The sequence below is a fragment of the Coregonus lavaretus genome, assembly GCF_964263955.1.
Source record: "Coregonus lavaretus genome assembly, chromosome: 9".
Lineage (NCBI taxonomy): Eukaryota > Metazoa > Chordata > Actinopteri > Salmoniformes > Salmonidae > Coregonus > Coregonus lavaretus.
Genome location: NC_139996.1, coordinates 29604981 through 29626699, shown reverse-complemented (window position 1 = coordinate 29626699; position 21719 = coordinate 29604981). Strand labels below are relative to the sequence as shown.

Below are 21719 nucleotides of genomic sequence, written 5' to 3'. Positions count from 1 at the left end.
AGGTATATCGATACAACACCGGTGCACTGGTCGCCGGCTTATCTCGCCTTACAGCCCAATCAGCCACCCCAAACGGTCTTGAGTGGCAACAAATCTGCCCAATTAGCTGATTCGCTTTCTATACACCCACTCCTTTTGACACACCCACTCGCCCATACACTAGTCACCATATTGGGCTGCAGCTAACCATTCTTTGAGACCTGATGAAATTGCATGACTACTACGCACAAAAAGCGTATTTCTCTCAAATTTTGTACACAAATGTGTTTACATCCCCGTTAGTGATAATCCATCCATTTGACAAGTGTGGCATATCAAGAAGCTGATTAAACAGCATGATCATTACACAGGTGCACCTTGTGCTGGGGACAATACAAGGTCCCTCTAAAATGTGCAGTTTTCTCACACAACACAATACCACAGATGTCTTAAGTTTTGAGGGAGCATGCAATTGGCATGCTGACTGCAGAAATGTCCACCAGAGCTGTTGCCAGAAAATGGAATGTTCATTTCTTTAACATAAGCCGCCTCCAATGTCATTGTAGAGAATTTGGCAGTACGTTCAATCGTTTTCACAACCACAGACCACGTGTAACCACACCAGCTCAGGACCTCCACATCCTGCTTCTTCACCTGCGGGATCGTCTGAGACCAGCCACTCGAATAGCTGATGAAACTGTGGGTTTGCGCAACTGAATAATTTCTGCACAAACTCTCAGAAACCGTCTCAGGGAAGCTCATCTGCGTGCTCGTTGTCCTCACCAGGGTCTTGGCCTGACTGCAGTTCGGCATCGTAACCGACTTCAGTGGGCAAATGCTCACCTTCAATGGCCACTGGCACGCTGGAGAAGTGTGCTCTCGGATGAATCCCGGTTTCAGCTGTACCGGGCAGATGGCAGACAGTATGGCGTCGTGTGGGCGAGCGGTTTGCGGATGGCAACCTTGTGAACAGTGTGCCTCATGGTGGGGTTATGGTATGGGCAGGCATAAACTACGGACAACAAACTCAACTGCATTTTATCGATGGCAATTTGAATGCAGAGAGATACCGGACGAGATCCTGAGGCCCATTGTCGTGCCATTCATCCGCCGCCATCACCTCATGTGTCAGCATGATAATTCACTGCCCCATGTCGCAAGGATCTGTACACAATTCCTGGAAGCTAAAAATGTCCCAGTTCTTCCATTGCCTGCATACTCAACAGACATGTCACCCATTGTTTGGAATGCTCTGGATCGACGTGTACAACAGTGTGTTCCAGTTTCCGCCAATATCCAGCAACAGCCATTGAAGAGGAGTGGGACAACATTCCAAAGGCCACAATCAACAGCCTGATCAAGTAACTCTATGCGAAGGAGATGTGTCGTGCTGCATGAGACAAATGGTGGACACACCAGATACTGACTGGTTTTCTGATCCACGCCCTATTTTTTTTTTTAAAGGTATCTGTGACCAAAAGATCAGTGGAGGCTGCTGAGGGAAGAATGGCTCATATTAATGGCCAGAACGGAGCAAATGGAATGGCATCAAACACCTGGAAACCATGTGTTTGATGTATTTGATACCATTCCACCGATTCCCCTCCAGTCATTACCACGAGCTCGTTCTTCCCAATTAAGGTGCCACCAACCTCCTGTGCAACAGATGCATATCTGTATTCCCGATCATGTGAAAGCCATAGATTAGGGCAGCATTTCCCAAACTCGTTCCTCGGGACCCCAAGGGGTGCACGTTTTGGTTTTTGCCGTAACACTACACCGAGTCAAATTATCAAAGCTTGATTATTAGTTTAGTATTTGAATCAGGTGTGTACTGCTTGGGCAAAAACCAAAACGTGCACCCCTTCGGGTCCCGAGAACTGACTTTGGGAAACCTTGGATTAGGGCCTAATTTATTTATTTTAATTGACTGATTTCCTTATATGAACTGTAACACAGTAAGGTCTTTGATATTGTTGCATGTTGCGTTTATATTTTTGTTCAGTGTATAAGATTTCACTTTCCCTTATAACTTTAAAATACATGTTTGTACACTGCTCAAAAAAATTAAGGGAACACTTAAACAACACAATGTAACTCCAAGTCAATCACACTTCTGTGAAATCAAACTGTCCACTTAGGAAGCAACACTGATTGACAAATTTCACATGCTGTTGTGCAAATGGAATAGACAACAGGTGGAAATTATAGGCAATTAGCAAGACACCCCCAATAAAGGAGTGGTTCTGCAGGTGGTGACCACAGACCACTTCTCAGTTCCTATGCTTCCTGGCTGATGTTTTGGTCACTTTTGAATGCTGGCGGTGCTTTCACTCTAGTGGTAGCATGAGACGGAGTCTACAACCCACACAAGTGGCTCAGGTAGTGCAGCTCATCCAGGATGGCACATCAATGCGAGCTGTGGCAAGAAGGTTTGCTGTGTCTGTCAGCGTAGTGTCCAGAACATGGAGGCACTACCAGGAGACAGGCCAGTACATCAGGAGACGTGGAGGAGGCCGTAGGAGGGCAACAACCCAGCAGCAGGACCGCTACCTCCGCCTTTGTGCAAGGAGGAGCAGGAGGAGCACTGCCAGAGCCCTGCAAAATGACCTCCAGCAGGCCACAAATGTGCATGTGTCTGCTCAAACGGTCAGAAACAGACTCCATGAGGGTGGTATGAGGGCCCGACGTCCACAGGTGGGGGTTGTGCTTACAGCCCAACACCGTGCAGGACGTTTGGCATTTGCCAGAGAACACCAAGATTGGCAAATTCGCCACTGGCGCCCTGTGCTCTTCACAGATGAAAGCAGGTTCACACTGAGCACATGTGACAGACGTGACAGAGTCTGGAGACGCCGTGGAGAACGTTCTGCTGCCTGCAACATCTTCCAGCATGACCGGTTTGGCGGTGGGTCAGTCATGGTGTGGGGTGGCATTTCTTTGGGGGGCCGCACAGCCCTCCATGTGCTCGCCAGAGGTAGCCTGACTGCCATTAGGTACCGAGATGAGATCCTCAGACCCCTTGTGAGACCATATGCTGGTGCGGTTGGCCCTGGGTTCCTCGTAATGCAAGACAATGCTAGACCTCATGTGGCTGGAGTGTGTCAGCAGTTCCTGCAAGAGGAAGGCATTGATGCTATGGACTGAATCCAATTGAGCACAATTGGGACATCATGTCTGGGACATCATGTCACGCTCCATCCACCAACGCCACGTTGCACCACAGACTGTCCAGGAGTTGGCGGATGCTTTAGTCCAGGTCTGGGAGGAGATCCCTCAGGAGACCATTCGCCACCTCATCAGGAGCATGCCCAGGCATTGTAGGGAGGTCATACAGGCACGTGGAGGCCACACACACTACTGAGCCTCATTTTGACTTGTTTTAAGGACATTACATCAAAGTTGGATCAGCCTGTAGTGTGGTTTTCCACTTTAATTTTGAGTGTGACTCCAAATCCAGACCTCCATGGGTTGATACATTTGATTTCCATTGATAATTTTTGTGTGATTTTGTTGTCAGCACATTCAACTATGTAAAGAAAAACGTATTTAATAAGATTATTTCATTCATTCAGATCTAGGATGTGTTATTTTAGTGTTCCCTTTATTTTTTTGAGCAGTGTATATTTATGTGCATATTTTCTAAAGGTCTTTCTTGATCAAAACATCTGCACCCATTGCTGTGAACATCTCACAGAGCTCTAGCTTGGCTTCCTGAACTCGCTAGGAACTCACCTTTCATCTCATATTAATTCTATCCATCTATGACAAACAGAAAGTGTTTTTTGTTTAAAATCAATTAATTATTTAATATTATTGGCTGTAAATCGATCTCTAAATGTGCTACAGTGACAAAACTACTCACTCCTGCTGCGTTATGATGTAAGGAGCCAGGAGTTGATGGACAGTTGGAAGAGCGAATGAAATGGTAGGAGGGACATCCCAGCTTCAAGTGGTGTCAAATTTCACATCCTGCTTCACACTCGCACTGTCCCCTTTCCTCCGTGGCTGAGTGACTCATTGTGAGCTTACAGAACAGGGCTGCGGGCAGCTGAGAGAAGATTTAGGAAAACGAAACTTCTGGAGGACCTATCATCCTTTCACTCCCTCCTCTCTACATTCTCTTCCTCTTGTCTCCGCTGCTAAAGCCACTTTCTACCACTCTAAATTTCAAGCTTCTGACTCTAACCATAGGAAACTCATTTCCACCTTCTCCTCCAACTACTTTTCTCCTTCCCCCTTCTGACACCCAGGTAGTGACATGCATCTCTGGATGCCTGGCAGATATCTCAACTTGGATGTTGGCCCACCACCTCAAGCTCAACCTCGACAAGACGGAACTGCTCTTCCTCCCGGGGAAGGCCTGCCCCTCAAAGACCTCTCATCACGGTTGACAACTCCACAGTGTCACCCTCCCAGAGTGCAAAGAACCTTGGCGTGACCCTGGACAACACCCTGTCCTTCTCTGCAAACATCAAAGCAGTGACCCGCTCCTGCAGGTTCATGCTCTACAACATCCATAGAGTACGACCCTACCTCACACAGAAAGAGGCGCAGGTCCTAATCCAGGCACTTGTCGTCTCCCGTCTAGACTACTGCAACTCACTGTAGGCTGGGCTCCCCGCTTGTGCCATCAAACCACTGCAACTTTTCCAGAACGCAGCAGCCCGCCTGGTTTTCAACCTTCCCAAGTTCTCTCATGTCACCCCGCTCCTCCGCACACTCCACTGGCTTCCAGGTGAAGCTCGCATCCACTACAAGATCATGGTGCTTACCTACGGAGCAGCAAGAGGAACTGCCCCTCCCTACCATCAGGCTATGCTCAAACCCTACACCCCAACCCGAGCACTCCGTTCTGCCACCTCAGGTCTCTTGGCCCTCCCACCCCTACGGGAGGGCAGTTCCCGCTCAGCCCAGTCCAAGCTCTTCTCTGTCCTGGCACCCCAATGGTAGGACAGCAGAGACCCTGCCCATTTTCCGAAAACATCTGAAACACTAGCTCTTCAAACAGTATCTTAAATAAACCTCCTCCTCACCTCGACCCCCCCCCCCCCCCCCCCCCCCCCCACACACACACACACACTCTACTGACAGCTATGTCATTGAGGAAATGTACTTTCTATGCCTGTGATATGTGGTTGTCCCACCTAGCTATCTTAAGCAAAAATGTCGGTCGGAACTGGAACCAGAACCATGTAGCTCCCCTTAACTACACTTTATATCGAAGAGGTTTGATTAGCTTTAATGGCGTGCCATCTGAAAAAAACGGGGAAAATATGTGTACTGTCTTAAAACACAATTTTCCACCACAATTTTCAGATTTTCGTACAACAGCCAAGGGTGTGCAACATCATAGGTTGTCTTAAAATCTGAAAATGGTGGTGGGAAATTGTGTTTTATTAACCACAGCAAACTTCATTGGCTGATCCCTCCTGGTGAGGAGGGATCAGCCAATCGTGAAGAAAACATTTAATTGACTACTTCAATGGTGCTGCCCAGGCTTTCACAGACGCTATAATGGCACAGATACAAAGATCAGTCCTCTATCTATCTCTATGGGTAGATTTGTTACACTGCATTGTGTGACAGGGTAGGATAAGGATAGGAATCACAATTTTGGTCAGTGTTTCCCACGGGACCCTAAATAGCAGAAAGTTCAAACAGTATAAAAGCACCGAAGGTTACACCTGTTCAGATGAGAGCTTTCATTCAAACCAAATCAAATCAAATGTATTTATAATGCCCTTTTTACATCAGCAGAAACCCAGCCTAAAGCTCCAAACAGCAAGCAATGCAGATGTAGAAGCACGGTGGCTAGTAAAAACTCCCTAGAAAGGCAGGAACCTAGGAAGAAACCTAGAGAGGAACCAGGCTCTGAGGGGTGGCCAGGTGGGGATTATAAGAGTACATGGCCATTAAGGCCTGATCGTTCTTCAAGATATTCAAACGTTTATAGATGACCAGCAGGGTCATAAAATAATCACAGTGGTTGTAGAGGGTGCAAAGCACCTCAGAAGTAAATGTCAGATGGCTTTTCATAAGAGAGAGAGAGAGAGAGAGAGAGACCGTAGGTATATACGGCAGGACCAAATCAGCGAGATAGGTAGGAGCAAGCCCATGTAATGCTTTGTAGGTTAGCAGTAAAACCTTGAAATCAGCCCTAGCCTTAACAGGAAGCCAGAGGCTAGCAGTGGAATAATTATAATCCAATTGTTTGGTTCTAGTCAAGATTCTAGCAGCCGTACTTAGCAATAATTTAAGTTTATTTAGTGCTTTATCCGGGTAGCCGGAGAGTAGAGCATTCCAGTAGTCTAATCTATAAGCTTTTCTGCATAATTTACCTGAAGGTATGTCCTGCTGTGGTGTCGCTGTGTCTGTCTGGCTTGAAGGCAATTGTTTGGTTGTGGTCGACTGTGCTCAGAAGGTAGGCCTATGTTTGTTACTTCAACTGTATCAGTGTATGTTTGTTCACTTTTGACAGAATCCAAATGTGTATTGCTTTGAAAGGTATCACTGTTACATTGTCCTTTGTTTGTACTTTTTTGCAGATTAGGCCTACGCTGTGTGGAGAGGCTTTGGGGGTCCAAGGAGATAGAGGAAACCACTCCATTAATGTGATTGTTTAAGTTCATGTATTTGCATTTCTATTAATATTCACTGTTTATTTGTAAATGCAGTAGCTAACTGTTCTCTTTCTTTCATCAGATGTTTTGTTTGTCGCTGTTTTTGGTCTGTTTTTGTGATCGTCAGCTATTTAGCCTAGTAGTAGCCTAGTCTCTGTGAAAGCCCTGTTGTAGTCCTATAGGCTTCTTTAGAAAGTGTGAGCCATCCAGTGAAAGTAGGCTAACTGAGCTCCACGTCGTCATTTGTATACTCGCGTTAATGTGTTTTACTATTAATCTGTCTCAAACACGCAAATGTAAACCTGAAGCCTTTCATAAACTTTGCCTTTTCTTTTTTGAGGAGCATTTTGCTCGGAGACTGTCTTTGGGTATTGCCTTCGTTGGTCCACTGTTGGTGCAGCGTCGGTGAACTGGTTTTTTGGATGTGGTGCTCTGAGTTGGGAACCATGGGTCTCATGATGATGCAGAATGCATTGTTGTGGGGTCTTTGGATTTTAGCTGGGGGTGTTTGTCTTGGGTCTGGGTTGCTGGTGTGTGTTGTGTTCTGGGGCCTGTACTGGCGGTGGACTGGTGGGGCAATCTGGTCTCAGAGCATTTCGTATTATTATGTATGTAAAGGATTAGGGGAAGGGTTAGGGGAAGGGTTAGCTAACATGTTAAGTAGTTGAAAAGTAGTTAAAAAGTAGTAAGTAGTTGAACATTTGCTAATTAGCTAAAATGCTAAAGTTGCCCGTGATGAGATTTGAGTCACAACTTTTGGGATGCTAGATGTTCGTGTTATACACCCACCCCAAACAACCACCCTCCTTTTGTTTTTGCCTTAAGTAACCATCTGTCTTATGTAACCATGCCAAGTAACCATCCTAGTATCTTGGATTTATGTACAGAATAATAAAACATTCTCTGAGACCAGTTTGGGTGGTGAGGGTGCCAATTGAGGATGGTTTTGAGTAAAATGCACCTTTACTGTAGGTATTCACTGCTATGAAACCTCATACGTTTTTTATACTTTTTGCACTGGTTTAACTTCCATTCATTATGTAATGTCTCATGCATGTAACTTTATGCTGCTTTCTTGGCCAGGACTCACTTTAAAAATATGTAAATCTCTATGTGACATCTGGTTAAATAAATAATTCAAATAAATAATATCTATAGCCTCCGATTGTTTCCTAAAGGCTAAATGGGCCTTGAATCTTTGGTTTGAATAGATGTTTCAATTGTGTGAAATCTCAGCTGTTTTGAATAGGTCTCTGGATATTCTATCCAGGCTGCTAAAGCCCAGAGGATGTAGACAGGGCATTCTTTGCACGCTTATGTATTTCACTTATTCTTTATGAATAACATTCTGTTGGTGTCTTATGACCAGTCTATGCTAGGATCTGACTTTCAGTTGATGAACACTAATCAATCTTATAAAAATTCTTGTCGCTTACACATTTTTGAGGGCGAATTTCCATTTTTGATAGCATAACTGCATTAGACATTAGATGCTAAGCTCCATAACTGCTTCTGTGAACACTGAGCACATTGAGCACACCCTGGGCCTCATAATAGATGGGCTATGGGCAACTGAATTTGCCAGACAAATTCTGGTTATTGGAAAGCTTTTATTACACAAGGTGCTATGTTTTGTGATACATTTCAAACAGGACAGCATTTTTCTACAATGGCTACTATGTCATCAAATTTAGCTTCTAATACATTTAAAACAGGACCGTTACATCACTGAATAGAGCCTATAGAAAAATGTGCCAAATCATGCTGTTACTTAATGTATTTCTTATAAATGGATCTATAAACCATACAATGAAATGGTATGAATCATACGCTATTTACTTGGAATCATTTGCTAAAGGACACTTAGGTGAGACCAAATCAGTGACTCATGTCCTTCTCAGTTTAATTGCAGCAAAATCCATAAATGTGGTCATTAACACCTGTTAATACACTTAATTGTCTTCAAATATGGCTTAATAGCCAGTGAACATCACCAGAGCTTACTTTTAAATGACCAGTAATGTATTCTCAATTTCTCATCCTACTCTGGAATGGACTGATGGCCCGTTGATTTTTATGCGGTTCAGCTATATTGTCTCCATTTCCCTAGCACTTTGTCACTTTGTCTGATGTCTGAGACTGTTTTAGCTGTGAGCAGTAATGAGTAGAACAAATAGCTGTCATTAGATGCACTCATGGAACTGGTTTTCTCCTTCTCTGCTTCTTTCAAATGTGAGATGTACAGTGAGGGAAAAAAGTATTTGATCCCCTGCTGATTTTGTACGTTTGCCCACTGACAAAGACATGATCAGTCTATAATTTTAATGGTAGGTTTATTTGAACAGTGAGGGACAGAATAACAACAAAAAAATCCAGAAAAACGCATGTTAATGAATTGTTTGCAATCACAGAGGTCAGACGTTTCTTGTAGTTGGCCACCAGGTTTGCACACATCTCAGGAGGGATTTTGTCCCACTCCTCTTTGCAGATCTTCTCCAAGTCATTAAGGTTTCGAGGCTGACGTTTGGCAACTCGAACCTTCAGCTCCCTCCACAGATTTCCTATGGGATTAAGGTCTGGAGACTGGCTAGGCCACTCCAGGACCTTAATGTGCTTCTTCTTGAGCCACTCCTTTGTTGCCTTGGCCGTGTGTTTTGGGTCATTGTCATGCTGGAATACCCATCCACGACCCATTTTCAATGCCCTGGCTGAGGGAAGGAGGTTCTCACCCAAGATTTGACGGTACATGGCCCCGTCCATCGTCCCTTTGATGCAGTGAAGTTGTCCTCTCCCCTTAGCAGAAAAACACCCCCAGAGCATAATGTTTCCACCTCCATGTTTGACGGTGGGGATGGTGTTCTTGGGGTCATAGGCAGCATTCCTCCTCCAAACACGGCGAGTTGAGTTGATGCCAAAGAGCTCGATTTTGCTCTCATCTGACCACAACACTTTCACCCAGTTCTCCTCTGAATCATTCAGATGTTCATTGGCAAACTTCAGACGGCCCTGTATATGTGCTTTCTTGAGCAGGGGGACCTTGCGGGCGCTGCAGGATTTCAGTCCTTCACGGCGTAATGTGTTACCAATTGTTTTCTTGGTGACTATGGTCCCAGCTGCCTTGAGATCATTGACAAGATCCTCCCGTGTAGTTCTGGGCTGATTCCTCACCGTTCTCATGATCATCGCAACTCCACAAGGTGAGATCTTGCATGGAGATTGACAGTTCTTTTGTGTTTCTTCCATTTGCGAATAATCGCACCAACTGTTGTCACCTTCTCACCAAGCTGCTTGGCGATGGTCTTGTAGCCCATTCCAGCCTTGTGTAGGTCTACAATCTTGTCCCTGACATCGTTGGAGAGCTCTTCGGTCTTGGCCATGGTGGAGAGTTTGGAATCTGATTGATTGATTGCTTCTGTGGACAGGTGTCTTTTATACAGGTAACAAGCTGAGATTAGGAGCACTCCCTTTAAGAGTGTGCTCCTAATCTCAGCTCGTTACCTGTATAAAAGACACCTGGGAGCCAGAAATCTTTCTGATTGAGAGGGGGTCAAATACTTATTTCCCTCATTAAAATGCAAATCAATTTATACTTTTTTTTGTAGTTATTCTGTCTCTCACTGTTCAAATAAACCTACCATTAAAATTATAGACTGATCATTTCTTTGTCATTGGGCAAATGTACAAAATCAGCAGGGGATCAAATACTTTTTTCCGTCACTGTATGTATCCATCTTTCCAAACAACTTATGAATATTAAAGGGATACTTCGGGATTTTGGTAATGGGATTTTTATCTACTTCCCAAGAGTCAGATGAACTCGTGGATACCATTTTTGTCTCTGTCAAGTATGAAGGAAGTTAAAGGTAGTTCTGTTAGCCAATGCTAACTAGTGTTAGCGCAATGACTGGAAGTCTATGGGTATCTACTAGCATGCTAGCAGATACCCATAGACTTCCAGTCATTGCACTAACGCTAAATAGCAATTGTACTAGCGCTAGTTAGCAACTTCCTTCAAACTGCATGCAGAGACATAAAAATGGTATCCACGAGTTCATTGCCAAAATCTCGAAGTATCCCTTTAAGTGAGTTGAGTTTGTATAGTTGAAAAACAACTAAACAGCCTATTGAAGCCAATAGCATATAGGATCTTGACAGCAGTTATAGCACAGAACAATGAGCCAGATATTTCACCGGATGTATAAGTGTGAATAATCCGGTTGGCGTTTCCACTAACCACCAAATATGGTGATGAGAGGAAGCCTAGTGACCGGCAGTGGGAGAAGATGAAGGGAGATGGATTTTGGCCAACATTATGCACATTTTCTGATCGATAAAACATTTGATCTCAATACAGTTTTCAGTTCCCAAAACTAGAATCTGTTACGAACAGAGTGGACTAAGTTATGTAGATTTTACCTTTTGCCAAAAAAACTAAAAAAATGTGTTGTTTAGGAGTGCAAGGGCAAATTAAGTTATTGCACATGTGCACTTCAGAGTAGGCGTTCCCTAAAGGAAATATACAAATATATGCTAGAACGCGCCTATAGGATCTCGCTAGCTCGTGCTTGGCTCTGCCCCCCTCCTTGCTTGTTCTGCCCACTAGGACTAATTTGTTCCCATTGGAAATGACGGGCAGTGGTCTATCTTGGGTTAAGTTATAAAAATCGTTGGTTATACCGTCCACACAAACCAACATAGCAGAATTTGTATTGTGCAACACTGGCATCTTGTGTACAGAAAGCAAATAGCACTGCCTTTGTGACTTGAAAAAAATTGGCAATCTTTAAGATTAAATGTTTAAGTACATATTTGTCTAAAGCTTTTTAAATGTGTCATATGTTTTCAAAGAGCCCCTTTATATGACATGTAAAATGTATGTTATGGTTGTACTGGAGAAAAAAAAGGGCTAGGTCTGCTGTTTTTCTGCTTATGACATAATATTATAGAGGATAGGGTGGAGGGTTCTCCAGATAAACCTGTAGGATAATACACTATACTGTATGAACTCTTTAGTAGGAATGTAACCCTAACAAAGTCAGTTATGTATAATGAACCATTGCATATTGGTTGTTATTACATGGTTAGGCCTATGTCAAAAATCAAATGTTATTTGTTTTTGCTGAATGGGCAAAGTGGAGTATTTGGTTTCCAAAGTAAACAGAATGCCTCTAATCTAATATTGCTTTTAAATGGTCTGTCAATAAATCCCAACACTTGCCACATGCATGCCTACGTCAAGGACTGCCTGAGAAACTGATTAAAGCTTCTCTTGAACTTGTCTGTTAATTAATGATAAGATTACCCAAGGAAGGCATATTTCCCAGCACAGTATTTTACAACATAGCATTCGTCCCACAGACTAAGAGCGTGCACAATGAGTAAGCTATTGGCATTCCTGTTTTCCTAAATTGAACGTTTGTTTAAGGCAATTTCGAATAAAACGTGTTTTTGAGGACTGTTTTCCACAAGATGACCATGAGGATAGTGTGGGAATGCTTTCACCCTCCCTGGGGGCTAGAATCCCAACGTGTTTCACAGAGGAAATATAGACTTGACGGTTTTGGCTCCATTGAGTGTGGTGAAAACATTGTTTTTCAAACAGCTGATACAAATGACTAAACATTGCCTCTCCTTTTCAGCGGAAGCCACTGGTACAGTGCTTAAGGTTGTGTCTCATGTCAATGGACTTGGGGTGGTCAATCAGGGATTTGAAACACAGGTATGTAAAGAAGAAATTGCATGCTTACATTTTTCAACATGTACAGTATGTGAATTGATGAATAAACAGACACTTCATTCCTCTCAGGAGGATGACATTTCAGTTAGTAACAGAAGCAGTATCAAAGAGGAGCAGTCAAGAAAAGGATTGGGATTATATTTAAGGTATGCCAATCAAACTAAATGAGTTTAGTTTTGTCTCACCCACTCAGTAACATGGTGTTGTTAGTATCAGTAAATGTCTGTACATTTTGCAGAGCGAGAGAGACAATACGATTTTTCTGTAATGTGTTTGTTTGATTGAATTCCAGCTTCAGACAATCATCTTGTCCCTGCTTGTATCTTGAGCTATCCTATTTCATGAAGTCCTCTTCATGTTTTTGAACTGATAAGAGAAACCTCCCAATATAAATACAAGGCAGCGTAGTCCATTACCTGACACCACATCAAGCTATTGTGCAGAAGAGAAAGACAAGCTGTAATGTCTTTGTTGATTATTAGATCAATATAACAATGGTTGTTTGTAATATGCCGTGGTAACTAACCTGTTCTTTGATTGGTTCTTTAGTAAGATTTCCAAGCCTATTAATGCCACAGAGGATTACTTTAAAGCTCACTCCAAAACCATCAAATACATTGTGCTGGGCTTGCTCGGAGCAGGTATTTTATTTTAATTTAACCCTAACAAATGGACATATTGGGCTGCTAATTTACATAGAGCATGGCTAATTATAAGGGTTGTCTTTTGTGCAAATACCAGAAAATAAAACCAGACTGAATTAGAAAGTTGTACAGTATCCTATGAATTATCCTATGAAAGTTAAATGTTCTAAGAATCAGTCCCCTGCCAATTGCTTATCACAACAATGTGATGCTCTTTTGATCTTACCTTTGTTTCAATATCACAGGCTATGTGGCATACTTCATCACAGCCTGCGTATTGGACTTTGAGAGGGCCATTGCCCTTGTGGTCCTCACCAGTTTGGCAGTTGTCTCCAAAGCCTATGACCTTCTGAAGACATACAAGGGAGATAGCATAACCAAATGTTTCATACCTGCTCAAAGATGCTTCAACAATTTCCGGGGATGGATAATAGGGTAAGCAGTTATTTCATATGGACACTTTAAATGAATTAATTTGGTGAGTGTCTATTTCTCTGTTGACTGAGAGTCTGTTGTGGGTTCTTTAGAGTTTTTGTTGTTGCGGTGCTGGCCCTGCTAGTGACTTGGCTCATTGTGGACACAAGCAAGCGACCAGAGCAGCTCATCTCATTTGGAGGGGTCTGCATGTTCATTCTAGTCATTTACATCTTCTCAGCCCACAGGACAGCGGTAAGCATAACAGCAAATCGCTCCGATCCCATCACAGGGTGAGAGTGTACAGGTTTTCCCATAACGCATGTCTACCTGTAATAACACGTGATTGGTTATAACCTCTTATCTATGACTGTTTTCTTTAGACTTTGAATTTCCTGTGGGCGTCTTTTGGCCTTGTGTGTCTTTTACCAGTTACACCTAGTAATTCCTTCCAATGACTCACCATTTTATGGAGAATCCCTTGTTAAACAACAATGCATATCCAAACATTGTTTGAAGATTATGTCAAGTGTGTTTGTCTCTGTTTCAGGTGGCATGGAGGCCAGTTTTTTGGGGTCTTGGTTTACAATTCTGTATCGGACTGTTTGTCATAAGGACAGAGCCAGGACTCACAGCTTTCCAATGGCTTGGAGAACAAGTGCAGGTATCTTTATTGCTGAAGTGCTCCTTATCTTAAAGAAGTAAACCTTGACTACCTGGAAATTGTCATTGTATCTGGGAGGTCCCTCTTTTATGAGGCACAGTGGAATCTGATAGATGGCCCATAAAGCTATTTACAACCTCTTAAAGACGCTTCTTTAATCTAAAACTGATATTTTGTCTTAACCATTGATATGAGACAGTATTATCCAAGTCCCAATTGTAGCTAGTTGCATGGAATGACAAACTATGAGCCTCATTGTTGACATAAATACATATGACCAGACAATCATCTTTTCCCTCTTGATTTATTATTTCAGATATTCTTGAACTACACAAAAGAAGGGTCATCATTTGTTTTTGGACCACTAGTAGACCACATCTTCGCATTTCAGGTCAGTGAGCAATATTTCAGTAGATGTACTAGAAACATTGTGTTATTTTATAATTAATCCAGGATTTATCAATATATTTCCCTGTTCCTTCTCCAGGCTTTGCCCATTGTAATATTCTTCAGCAGTGTAATGTCAGTCCTTTATTTCCTTGGAATAATGCAATGGCTCATCATTAAGGTAAGAGACCTTCAAACATTTACCCTTTACGAAGTTTCTGTGTTAGGTTTGGGCAGAGTCATATAATTTACATATGGCTCTATGTTTGTGTGTACGGTATGATTTATGTTTACAAGAAGCCATGCGTTTTTCCCCTTTCAGATCGCATGGGTCATGCAGATAACGATGGGAACCTCACCCACTGAGACCTTGAGTGTTGCAGGCAACATATTTGTTGGACAGGTACATTTGCCTGTTTGTAGTCGAGGGTATTTCAGTTCTTACTTCAATATAAGAATTACTGGAGGAAACATATACTTAAGATAACACCATTGTAGTAGTTATACTAAGTGATGTTTACACTTTACATTGTCTTACAAAGTAATATTAATGAGGATTAGGCAATACAAAGTTGATTTACTGTTTAACAGATTACTTTTTTTTTAAAGTGAGGCGAGCGAGCAAATAAAAATAAAATGTATGAAAAACATACAATACAATTTGTAAAAATCCTAAACAAACTTAGTACAATACCTACTGACCTTACCAAGAGATTTTATCCTTTTGAATAATGGTTTTGGAATGACAGTCACAGGGACCACAGTTTGAGTCCTGGTCAGGGTAACCCCCTAATTAGCTCTCGAGAACTCAAGGGGATATAGCACCCAGCCCTAGAGATCTCAATTGAACTCACGGACCACAGCTGGATCAAAGAAATGCAATCCCGACGCTCTGTAAGAAACCTTTATAATCCTCGCTTGCAATACGGTTTTGTAAACGTTTGGAACTTGACTTTCACATCAGGGAGAAATAATCTTTCAAACACAAAATATGCACTTACTGTATGTAGATCGCAGAAATGTTCCATGTGCACAAAAAGGTTATTTCTCTCAAATTTTGTGCACAAATTTGTTTATATCCCTGTTAGTGAGCATTTCTCCATTGCCAAGATAATCCATCCATCTGACAGGTGTGGCATATTAAGAAGCTCATTAAACAGCATGATCATTACACAGGTGCACCTTGTGCTGTGGACAATAAAAGGCCACTCTAAAATGTGCAGTTTTGTCACACAACACAATGCCATGGATGTCTCAAGTTTTAAGGGGGCGTGCAATTGGCATGCTGACTGCAGGAATGTCCACCAGAGCTGTTGCCAGAGAATTGAATGTTATTTTTTCTACCATAAGCCGCCTCCAACGTCGTTTTAGAGAATTTGAAAGTACGTTCAAAAAGCCTTTCAACCACAGACCACGTGTAACCACGCCAGCCCAAGACCTCAACATCCAGCTTCTTCACCTGCAGGATTGTCTGAGACCAGCCACCCGGACAGCTGATGAAACTGTGGGTTTGCACAACCGAATAATTTCTGCACCAACTGTCAGAAACCGTCTCAGGGAAGCTAATCTGCGTGCTCGTCGTCCTCACCAGGGTGTTGACCTGACTGCAGTTCGGCATCGCAACCAACTTTAGTGGGAAAATGCTAGTCTTCGTTGGCCACTGGCACGCTGGAGAAGTGTGCTCTTCATGGATGAATCCCGGTTTCAACTATACCGGGCAAATGGCAGACAGCGTCGTGTGGGCAAGCGGTTTTCTGATGTCAACGTTGTAAACAGAGTGCCCCATGGTGGTGGTGGGGTTATGGTATGGGCTGGCACAAGCTACAGACAACGAAAACAATTTGATTTTATCAATGGCAATTTGAATGCACAGAGATATTGTGACGAGATCCTGAGGGCCATTGTCGTGCCATTCATTAGCCTCCATCACCTCATGTTTCAGCATGATAATGCACGGCCCCATGTCGCAAGGATCTGTACACAATTCCTGGAAGCTGAAAATGTCCCAGTTCTTCCATGGCCTGCATACTCACCAGACGTCACCCACTGAGCATGTTTGGGATGCTCTGGATTGACATGTACAACAGTGTGTTCCAGTTCTCGCCAATATCCAGCAACAGCCATTGAAGAGGAGTGGGACAACATTCCACAAGCCACAATCAACAGCCTGATCAACTCTATGCGATGTGTCGCGCTACATGAGGCAAATGATGGTCTCACCAGATACTGACTGGTTTTCTGATCCACGCCCCTACCTTAAAAAAAAATAGATATCTGTGACCAAGAGATGCATTTCTGTATTCCCAGTCATGTGAAATCCATAAATTAGGGCCTAATTAATTTATTTCAATTGACTGATTTCCTTATATGAACTATAACTCAGTAAAATCTTAACAAATTAACAGATGATTAATTTGATTCACATAATTCGATCCACCATGATTGCTCAAATCATGTGAATCAAATTAATAATTTGTTTATGGTGAACAGTCGTTTTAGTAAAAATATATTTAGCTAGCATTCGTTTTGGATTATGTGGCTGCAAAACTTGTTTTGTAGATACTTCCAGTTGATTTGGGCATTCAATTTATGGGACATTGCAATTCAATAGATGCTAGTCAGCCAGTGCAAAGTAAACACTGCTAAGGTAAGATAAATATGACTAAACAATAAAAGGTACATTTCCTGAAGAAAACGTGTGTGCTTGCTTCAGCTGTGTAAAAATATTTGTATGGTAATCGTTCGTTTCGTTAAAGAATTGTGTAAAATAATATATTAATATGAATCAAATGAATCGTTCCAATTGTTATGAAAAAACAAGTGACGCAGGGCATCCGTCAAACATTAAATTAACTTTGTTAGGCTGCATCGCAGTGCTAGCTGTGCCACTAGAGATCCTGGTTCGAATCCAGGCTCTGTCGTAGCCGGCCGCGACCGGGAGACCCATGGGGCGGCGCACAATTGGCCCAGCGTCGTCCAAGGTAGGGGAGGGAATGGCTGGCAGGGTTGTAGCTCAGTTGGTAGAGCATGGCGTTTGCAACGCCAGGTTTGTGGGTTCGATTCCCACGGGGGGCCAGTATGAAAAAAAAAAAAAAGGAATGCACTCACTAACTGTAAGTCGCTCTGGATAAGAGCATCTGCTAAATGACTAAAATGTAAAAATGTAAATGTCTGATTATATCCACCTGCTGTGTAAAGTTCTTTATTAAAATATTCCTCTTTATAATGTTTTCTTCATCAGACTGAAGCACCATTGCTGATTCGCCCCTATTTGATGGACATGACCAAATCTGAAGTGCATGCTGTCATGGTTGGAGGCTTTGCCACCATTGCAGGAAGTGTGATGGGTGCATTCATCTCATTTGGGGTAGGACCAAAGAGTCATCCCTCCAATGCACCCAGGTTTTCATATTTTGTCTCAGTTAATTCTAATGTGCCTGATCTTCATTGTTATGTGAGATTGAGATTGCTCATCGCCCCACAGATTGATGCATCCTCTCTGATATCTGCCTCTGTAATGGCTGCCCCATGTGCCTTGGCTATCTCCAAGCTGTCCTATCCGGAGACAGAGGAGAGCAAATTTACGTCAGAGGAAAATATCAAAGTGGCTTGTGGGTATGTGTTTTTGTGTTTTGTGTTAGTGTGTATGTGTTTGCCATTTACCAATTTTTTACATTCCCCTGCATTTTGTATATATAGTATACTTTCTGTGTTTCATATTGGGCTGTCTTAACTCCCCAGTGATGAAAAGAACATTTTGGAAGCAGCTAGCAGTGGAGCAGCTGCATCAATAGGCCTTGTTGCTAATATAGCTGCCAACTTGATAGCATTCCTTGCGATACTGGCGTTCATCAATGCATCTCTTGGGTGGCTGGGAGGCCTGGTGGGATTTCACTCTGTCACATTTGAGGTATGCTCCAGGTAGCGCCACATACCTTTATCCCATCTCACATTTAAAGATCCCTTTGTCTTGACTTGACACCCATGACTTACCCAGTACTTCGTGATGAGTGATGGACACGCTTTGTCATTTTTTTTATTTTAACAGCATGGCTGAATAATTGTGCACATCACAAAATAAGATATGATTATTATTTAAATGTGCCTTGGTAAGATGTCCAAATCATCGAAATAAAGTTGATACTTTATAGACTGGAAACTATCAACCCCATCATTTATCCTTGCTCATTATGTTCTTTGCACCCATAGATGATCTGTTCCTATGTGTTCATGCCTGTGGCTTTCATGATGGGGATACCATTTGAAGAGAGTTTCACAGTAGCACAACTAATCGGCACCAAGCTCTTCCTCAATGAGTTTTTGGCTTATCGGAAGCTGTCACAATTGAAGGGAAACAGAGTCAACGGTCTGGATGAAATTGTTGACGATGAGAGGCAATGGATCTCAGTGAGTATGCTTTTCCCAATCTTATAATTGGTGTACAAATACTGTATGTGCTTATTGGAAATTATTATGTGAATAAAATCAGAAATACTACTGTACATGCATACTGTAGTATTACTGATTACTACCAAAACATGTGGATGTGGACACGTGTACATTCCTCCACATGTGTAAGACCTGTGAATTGACCTGTGTATTATGGAAGTGGCTTTGTTTCTCTGTAAGTGTATCTTACATTTTAGTCATTTAACAGATGCTTTTATTCAGAGCGACTTACAGTCAGAGCATTCATCTTAAGATAGCTAGGTGAGACAACCACATCACAGTCGTAGCAGAATCTTCTAACGTACTGAGTTTCCACATTTACAGGTCAGATCAGAGATCATCTGCACTTATGCTCTGTGTGGATTTGCCAATTTCAGCTCACTGGGGATCGTAATTGGAGGCCTTTGTGAGTATAAGATTCCACACTTTGTACCACCTTATCTTTCTCCATGTGTTGCCATCCATTAGAATGTATTTTTAACTATTTCCATATCTTGTGATGTTACTTTATAGCCTCCATATGCCCATCCAGAAGAGGCGACATCTCCTCTTTAGTGTTGAGAGCCCTGTTCACTGGGACCTGTGTGTCTCTGATTAATGCCTGTATTGCAGGTCTGTGCTTATTTTCACTTCAAAACTATTCTTGATATCAGTTTCTCTATCATCTGACCTCTCCTGGGTGTATCATCTCACATGTTAATTTTTTTATTAGTATGTGCAGGAGTGCAGGAGCATCATGCTTGCTTTGTTTCTTTGTGACCTCTCCAGGTATTCTCTTTGTTCCTCCTCCTCCTCTTGACTGTTTGGATGTTTTCGGGACCTCCTTTTTCAACACCACAATTATAGACCTAAAAGCCTGCTGTATTGATCTCTTTGGAAGGTAGGTTTGAACAATTACAACAGTAAAAGAGGGGTTAAGAGCAGATATCCGGATATAACAAGTTTCTCTACAGATCATTCTCCAAATCTAACCAAATACTTTGTTGCAGCACTGTGAACAATGGGACCATCTCATTCGAGGGCTCCTGGAGCACGGTGACCAACGCCACTTTGTACTTTACGAACTGCTGTGGTCTCTTTGATAATGCAGTTTGTAACTAGGTCCTCCTGTAAGTCCTTTTATATGTTGATTACCAGTGAGTAGATACACTTATTCAGCTCTTTGTATGTATATATTATGTTTCATAACTTTTATTCACATTTGATTGTGAATCAGAAATACTACTGCCGGGGCGGCAAGTAGCTTAGTGGTTAAGAGCGTTGTGCCAGTAACCGAAAGGTCGCTGGTTCTAATCCCCGAGCCGACTAGGTGAAAAATCTGTTGATGTGCCCTTGAGTAAGGCACTTAACCCTAATTGCTCATGTAAGTCGCTCTGGATAAGAGCGTCAGCTAAATGACTAAAATGTAAAAAAAAAAATGTAAATGTACTATAAGTAATGTAGATTAAACTCTGTCCAGAAATTACAAAATGAAGATAAAGCATGTACAGATAAAACAAGTCCTTTAACAGGTTGCCTTTTTGATTTTAATTATGATAAATATAGTTATTTAGTTCTAAAGATTCACCCTTTCATTCAAAGAGTCAGAGGACATATATAGAAATCAATGTAAAGAAATGCTGAAATGTTCTATATAATGATTGTAAATTGTAAGAGTGGATTATTTACATAGAGTAAATCTGTAAGTAAAAATCTGTATTGTATGTAAAAATATGAATATGAATGTTTGACAAGAATTGTATGTACACTTTTATTTTACAAAATCAGTTGGCACAACATAACATACCAAATATTACAGTGTCATGGACATTAATTTCAGTAGCATTCTGCCAACATATCAAACACTCTTAATCCCTCTTGTGCGCTCTCACGCACACACACACACATAACTCACTCACTCACTCACTCAGTCACTCCCAAAAGTACATACGCTTCAAACTAGTGATAATACCCCCCCCCCCCCCCCCCTCCAGTAGTGTGAATGGTGTGAATGCATATAATTTTCAGTCACAAAAGTCAGCTGGAGGTGAGCTACTGCTTTACTGTGAGAATGGGCCAGGTCCAAAGTAGTTTGTACATGGTTCTCATATTATAGCTCTTATTCTTTCACTTTGTGAGTTGACCTATTTGTTTAAATGGCACCAAACATGTGCATTCCAAAGTTACAGCATTTATTTCCGTAATCCCCTTACTGCTCTTCAACACTCAAGGCTTTGTCAGTTAAATATCATGACAAGAGCCAATCCTTTGAAGAACCAGGTTAAGGGGATTGGTGTACTGTACTGTTCAGACTTAAGCATGTGAACATGTTCTTTTCCAATGAACAGATTACAGGGTTTGAACAAAGTTCAACAAAAATGAACTGAACTACAAAAACCTGGCAGTTTTCAAAAGGCAAGAAAACATTGACAAAAAAAGTGCACAAAAACAAATTCCCAGTAAAGAGGCAAGAGTAGTGTTGTCTTTGCTCAGTGTTTGGAAGACTGCAATGCATAGTTTTAGGACATAATACTGCCATAATAGAAAAACGTAAAGCATGCTATACCACCAAGATCCAATGGATGATCAACAATTTCAATTTCAATGACCAAGACATATACATCTCAGATGTACAAGGCAGTTGGTGCACTTCACTCCCCTTGCATCTGCATCAAGCTATTAAAGCTCTGCTTACGGCCACGGCTTTGTATCCAGCACCATTGTTGCAACCACTTCATAAGTCTCTTCTTTTGAAGAGGACAGTAATGGATGTGAGGTAACTGTGTCCCATTTCCTTAGTGCTGGAAGTTTTCTTAAAGGTACTGTACCTCCTCCACTCAGTT

General features: G+C 42.1%; 1 protein-coding gene across 2 annotated transcripts; it reads left to right on the top strand.

Annotated features, from left to right (window-relative positions):
* The first annotated feature begins 11961 nt into the window (after positions 1–11961).
* slc28a1 (solute carrier family 28 member 1) lies at positions 11962–20610 on the top strand. 2 transcript variants are annotated; one of them, XM_084168097.1, is made up of 18 exons: positions 11962–11980; positions 12242–12321; positions 12409–12485; positions 12889–12980; positions 13229–13418; positions 13511–13652; positions 13948–14061; positions 14378–14452; positions 14549–14629; positions 14771–14851; positions 17690–17815; positions 17933–18063; positions 18190–18358; positions 18658–18855; positions 19222–19303; positions 19411–19509; positions 19666–19777; positions 19887–20610. In XM_084168097.1, exons 1-18 carry the CDS (start codon positions 11977–11979, stop codon positions 19996–19998), a joined length of 1965 nt encoding a protein of 654 aa, XP_084024223.1. In that variant the 5' UTR covers positions 11962–11976; the 3' UTR covers positions 19999–20610. The 2 variants fall into 2 exon arrangements, with proteins under 2 accessions (XP_084024223.1, XP_084024222.1); XM_084168096.1 differs by lacking the exon at positions 11962–11980 and having other exon boundaries at positions 12106–12321.
* The last annotated feature ends 1109 nt before the right edge of the window (positions 20611–21719 follow it).